We start from the raw sequence: 6490 nt of genomic DNA, 5'->3' as shown, positions 1-6490 counted from the left end.
TATACATATAGGTGGTCACCAACCCCGAGTTCTTCTACCAAACGCGCATTAGTGCCGCCAAAGGCCTGGCCACCCACCCACGCATCACCGTAGAAGAAAACGGCGTGAGTCATCTCAACCACAATCTCAAAGTGGGGTCGCAATTGTGGGGATGGGAGTCGCTCATCTGGGCGTGCAAGCACATGTACTTCAACACGTATCAGAATGGCAACCAGTTTGTGCGCCAGAACGACTTCTCAGGGCTACGGGAGTACCTGGTGCAGAAGGTGTGGGGGTTTTAGGGGGGTTGGATTATTGTTTTGTGGTCGTCTAATATTTGTCGTATACATTGGTATTGAGAATTGGAGCCTACCTGGTGCAGAAGGTGTGGGGGTTATAGGGGGGTTGAATTAGGTTTTGTGGTCGTCTAGTATTTTCCTATACATTGGTATTCAGAATTGGAGCCTACCTGGTGCAGAAGGTATGGGGGTCAGTAGGGGGGTTGAATTAGGTTTTGTGGTCGTCTAGTATTTGCCCTATTCAGAATTGGAGCCTACCTGGTGCAGAAGGTATGGGGGTCATAGGGGGGTTGAATTAGGGTTTGTGGTCGTCTATTACTTGTCCTATAGATTGGTATTGAGAATTGGAGCCTACCTGGTGCAGAAGGTGTGGGGTTATAGGGGGGTTGAATTAGGTTTTGTGGTCGTCTAGTATTTGTCGTATACATTGGTATTGAGAATTGGAGCCTACCTGGTGCAGAAGGTATGGAGTTTTTAGGGGGGGTTGAATTGGGTTATGTGGTCGTATCTTACTTGTCCTATCATGTACAGTTTTAACTCCTTGGCTGCCCTATAGCTTGATTGTGAGTACCTGGTGCAGAAGGTGTGTAGTTTTTAGGGGGGTTGAATTGGGTTATGTGGTCGTCTCTTACCTGTCTTATCATGGACAGTTTTAACTCCCTGGCTGCCCTATAGCTTGATTGCGAGTACCTGGTGCAGAGGGTCTGTGTTTGCAATGATTGCTACGCGTACACGCACTGTCTCATGCACAGGGTGGGCGTATCCACTGCAGAGGCACATGCGTTTACGTACATCATATTGCACACGTACTGTCTCATGTACAGGTTAAGTGTGCCCGCTGCTGAGGCACGTGCGTTTACGTTCATCATATTGTACACGTACTGTCTCATGCACAGGTTGGGTGTGCCCACTGCAGAGGCACGTGCATTAACGTTCATCATATGGTTCTGCTGATCGTTATTGTGTATCGCGTATGTCTCTCAGCTTACATCAGGTCTTTCTGAACCGCACACAGTATAGAGTGCAACATACCTCCAACTATAAGACTTTGTGATTTCTATCCAATGTGATATCGATCTGGAGGTCCGCACGTCCGTCCCGGAATGACTGACGATAAAGCCCTAATCCACTATATCCATCATAGCCCGCAGACATGTTTTACTTAAACTACTACTTGTGAAGCACGAAGATACCTGGCTGGTCGAGCATTATTTAAAGCCTGACCTATATCTCTGGTATTATCTTTACTGTTCTCCACTTACTAATGCACTCTCCAGATAATCAATTGCCTCCCATACTCAAATAATACGATACAGAGCACGCTACACGCCTCGTCCTTTTTGTGGTATATAGTACAACACCATCGCACATAGGCTCAAACTCACATATGCCTTGGTTATCTCCCCTGTCACACGCAGAGCATTCCCCTGGCTCTGAGCGCCGCCCGGGATCTGAATGGGAACGTGCCATTAGACGTGTTAGAATTCATCTTGCACATGATCGACTTTAACGACAATAAATACAACCTGGTATGTACTAGGCCTATGGAGAGTTTGAGTGTGGTCGTGTACATGGCATGTACTAGGTCTATGGAGACTGCGAGTGTGGTCTTGTACATGGCATGTACTAGGTCTATGGAGACTGTGAGTGTGGTCTTGTACATGGCATGTGCTAGGTCTATGTAGACTGTGAGTGTGGTCTTTTACATGGCATGCACAAGGTCTATGGAGACTGTGAGTGTGGTCTATGGAGACTGTGAGTGTGGTCTTGTACATGGCATGTACTAGGTCCATGGAGACTGTGAGTATGGTCTATGGAGACTGTGAGTGTGGTCTATTACATGGCATGCACAAGGTCTATGGAGACTGTGAGTAAGGTCTATGGAGACTGTGAGTGTGGTGCTGTACATGGCATGTACTAGGTCTATGGAGACTGTGAGTAAGGTCTATGGTGACTGTGAGTGTGGTCTTGTACATGGCATGTATAAGATTTGTGGTCGCTTTTGAGTGTGCGCCTTGTTGGGTGTATTCGGTCCTTCACTTAAGAGTTACCCGAGCATTTTGCTGGGAATGTAACTCAACGTTAATACATACAACCTGATAGACATACGGTGCACTGAGGCGTTTTATATATGCGGCCTATTGAATGCGTTCGCATCCGCACGGGTAGTGTATAAGGGCATTTAACACCAGACATGCTACAACGACAAGTCATGTAGTTCCGAGTTGAGTCTGTTTTCGTACCACTAACTATGTGACGACCAATTTGATAGAGGAGGTGCGGATGTGATCAACATAGTCTGTTCGTGTACAAGGCCCAATAATAAAGGTTAGGGACAACTGCTTGCTACGGATGAATCTGCCTCATATCCCATTCATTCCCATGGAATCCTTCACAGCCAGGGCTACCGATACGCTGACAGCCCCCCACTGGCGTCACCTGTTTTGAGACAGCTGCATGTTTTATCCTTTGGATGTGATGGCCAGTATCTAAGAAAGGGTGCTCTGTACACACAATACACACAGACTTCTCAGGACCCATAACTAACCTGTACCTGACATGCCCTACTTTCACCAGTTCTCGGACAACTACTACGTGATGAGCAATCTGGACGCCCTCGCCGGTGCCTTGTCTCCGAGTGCCGAACAGTCCAACGACATCGTGGACGACAAACTGCTGGGCAGGATAGTATCTACGATCACGCGGCTACAGAACATGGACATGCTGATCCCATCGTATCGGTGGTGTGTGACGCAGGGATGCTTGAGGGTATGTGGGGTTGTGTGGTGTGTTGCTTGAGGGTATGTGGGGTTGTGTGGTGTGTTGCTTGAGGGTATGTTTGTCGTTACATGGACATGCTGATCCCATCGTATCGGTGGTGTGTGACGCAGGGATGCTTGAGGGTATGTGGGGTTGTGTGGTGTGTTGCTTGAGGGTATGTGGGGTTGTGTGGTGTGTGGGGTTGTGTGGTGTGTTGCTTGAGGGTATGTGGGGTTGCGTGGTGCGTTTGCAGTTCTATTCGCCGGCATGACTGTTCGTGCCCAATTGGTAGTGCTCTAGAATCGAGAACAACAATGGAGGATGGTCTCCAGGCTGTGCCACGAATATACTTAAACCGGTGAGATATACATAAACCGATCATGGATACGATGCATAAACCAGAGCTACCCGAGAGTATTCGGCGGACTAGTAAACCCTATACCCATCACACTGTATTTGTCATCCCCATCGCACTGTGACTTGCAGTCCAGGCAAGCCGTGGTACACATGTCGCGGTATAGCTCCGTGCCCTTTTCCGAATATTCCTGTTTCCGAATTGTATCCGGCAGTCATCATCTAATTTACCTTCTTTGTTCCTCTCGGTGTAGGTACTGACCCAACTGTGTCTGAGCGATCGCTTCCACATCGACAACCTGCTCCAATTACTCACCAATCTCGCACAGTATGTCCTGATTTCATACCATAAGTCCACACCAGTTGTAATCGTCAGGTGTAACTGTATTGGCGCCTCGTGTCTCGTGCCTTGTTATGTAGAAGCAGTTTGGGCTGGCTCTATGCGTAGGCCTGGGGACAGTCACAGGAGGTTGATGACTATATTTGTTCACAGGAGGTTGATGACTATATTTTTACATATCGCTATCCAGTCGCATGCGGCCCACCCCTATACGTATAGATATCCCCTGTGCATATGGCACGCGATGTTTTAGGTCCATCGTCTTATATCTGCGTGTGCCTGTGCTCGCACTCAGTACTGCGCAGGCCATATAACATGTTGTTATTGTTGTCCGCGTGCTACGTAGTGGTATTTCCCGAACATATGGCACTCGATGCCTAGGATCAATCGCATTACATCTGCGTGTGCTTGTGCTCGGACTCAATGCTTCCGCAGGCGATGAAGTCATGTTCTTGTTGTTTTCCGCGTGCCGTCACAAGTTGACCAAACCCCCACCACCCACCCACGTGGATGAAGAAGTCATTTCCTGTGATGCGCACATTGTGTGCAGTTTGTCAGTCACTTTCTGCGTATCGTATCGGTTCGTAGTCTTCTACGCCGCCTAATCAACATCTGCGGTGCGACAGATTACGACATATGCTCGCTCTTACCTTACTTTTTACGTGTATGCATATATTTACGTTAGATATACATACACGTGTATAAAAACACGATCCTGCCAACTCAAGCTTTCTCTAGGTTATATCTTGCGATATGTACAATATTTTCGATACAGACCACAACGCAATAGCTCAGTCCGTCCTATGGTACAGTTTATACGTCCACTCTGTGCTACCTTACAATCCAACCACTCTCATCATATCTCTTGGTGTATACCCCCCCCCTTCACTATACGCACCACTGACCACTTGACCACTACATACCTGACATCGACTAGAACACCCCTTTCACTGTGTTGCATTGTGTCTCCCTGTGTAGGTATGGGCAGTTCCGGGCGTTGCGAGTTGTGGCTGTGGAGTGTATGGCTGCGCTGAGTGAACAGCTCAAAATGCAGTGCGTAGTGTTTATCGTCAATTGCGCCGAGCACGACCCAGACTACGGCATGAGACAGATAGCTATACGGGTAGGTGTAACCGGTATACGATTACCACACCGTGAACAGTTGGTAATAGGCGACATACGTCTCTGAGGGTGTAAACCCCTTGCAGTAGCCGAGACAGACAGAGATATGTATATGTAAATGTAAACATGTGCATGCAAATGCATTTGTGCATCTGTGTACATGGATAGTATGTCTGTACATGTGTGCTTGTGTGTTTGCTTTCAGGTGGACTGATTCTAGTGTATGTAGGTGCGCATATGCACCACCTGGATGCGTGATCGTGATATCGTCTGTTTGTATATATGTGTGCGTATTTGTTATCTTCTGTTTATATATCTGTGTGCGTATTTGATATCTTCTGTTTATATATATGTGTGCGTATTTGATATCTTCTGTTTATATATATGTGCGCAAATATATCTTCTGTTTATATATGTGTGCGTATTTGATATCTTCTGTTTATTTATATGTGTGCGTACTTGATATCTTCTGTTTATATATATGTGTGCGTATTCAGCTAGCTTTATATCCGCACGCGTGTTTGCGTTTGTGCCGTTGCAATGAGTAGTTTAGCATCTCCCTACGCCCACCATGAGAAAGTGCTAGAAGTTGCCTGTGCTTATACACCACGCTGCTTGTTCGCAGGGCTACGTCTACCGTCGCAGGCATTTTCAGTACGTTCTTGTATAGCATTGGGTTGTTTTAGTTGGAGAATTAAGCTTTGTTTTAGTTGAAGAATTAAGCTTTCGAGACGTTCACATGCACCCTTCTGGGCTGGTTGCTGTGACTTATCGAGTGGGGGAGTGTTGTATGTGGTATCGAGTGTGTGACTGTTTCCATTGTGCCGTTTGACTCGTATATCATACTTTGTGGGGCAATCATCGATAGCGTTGCTGGAGATCTACCTACATACGCCCGCCTTTTCTTTCTACCACCTAACTCTTATAACCATTTTTTTTAAATTCGGTACAGACCTTACGTAGTTCAGAGAGCTTTATCCGCTGGGCAAAGGGGATGAGTTCTTGGGCACTGGTTGAAAAGCTGTGGTACATGATGAACGTACACTGCCGCTACGACATATACCTGCGAATGGAGGTGATGAGTCTGTACAAGCACATCTGGGGCTTCAACACGCCGAACAGTACCAGGAACAGGCGCAGATACGACCGCAAGAACCTCGGGGGAAATCAGCTGACTGCAGGTATTTGAACACATATACGGAGTATATAAATATATATGTGTGCGTGTGTGCTCATGATGTAGTTGTGTGTTTCTCGTGCATATATGTATATACGGTGTAGTCGTACATACACAGTTGCTTAGATGTATGGAGAGTATTTCCAAATGTATCTGAGAAGGTGAGGCACCTTGTCCATCAAACTGGCGGCACCGATACGCCCGCAAATTTCTTATGGACAATCATCTTTCTGCAAGCGGGTGTGTACATGAAGTTCTGTATGTTAGTAAACTTGGTATATTATTGCATATATATTATGTTTGCATGTGTGTGTGTTTGTTCGCATCGGATATGTATGCCTATAGTGTTTGTGTGCGCATGTGTTTATTTACATCATAAGTGCACATATATATATTATATATATATATTATATATATATATATATATATATATATATATATATATATATATATATATAT

General features: G+C 46.1%; 1 protein-coding gene across 2 annotated transcripts in view; it reads left to right on the top strand.

Moving 5' to 3' along the window:
* The window catches only part of SARC_09844, a gene marked incomplete at its 5' end in the record, with an annotated part of 17554 nt that overhangs the window by 6742 nt on the left and 4322 nt on the right, over positions 1-6490 (top strand). For both annotated transcript variants that reach the window (XM_014296129.1, XM_014296130.1), the window contains 6 exons: positions 12-266; positions 1697-1807; positions 2856-3047; positions 3647-3720; positions 4711-4855; positions 5807-6035. In XM_014296129.1, the coding sequence (XP_014151604.1) occupies positions 12-266; positions 1697-1807; positions 2856-3047; positions 3647-3720; positions 4711-4855; positions 5807-6035 (1006 nt within the window). The remainder of the gene's footprint in view (positions 1-11; positions 267-1696; positions 1808-2855; positions 3048-3646; positions 3721-4710; positions 4856-5806; positions 6036-6490) is intronic.

The sequence above is a fragment of the Sphaeroforma arctica genome, assembly GCF_001186125.1.
Source record: "Sphaeroforma arctica JP610 unplaced genomic scaffold supercont1.1060, whole genome shotgun sequence".
NCBI lineage: Eukaryota > Ichthyosporea > Ichthyophonida > Sphaeroforma > Sphaeroforma arctica.
The sequence above is the reverse complement of the archived record's forward strand: the minus strand, read 5'-3'. Positions and strand labels throughout refer to the sequence as shown.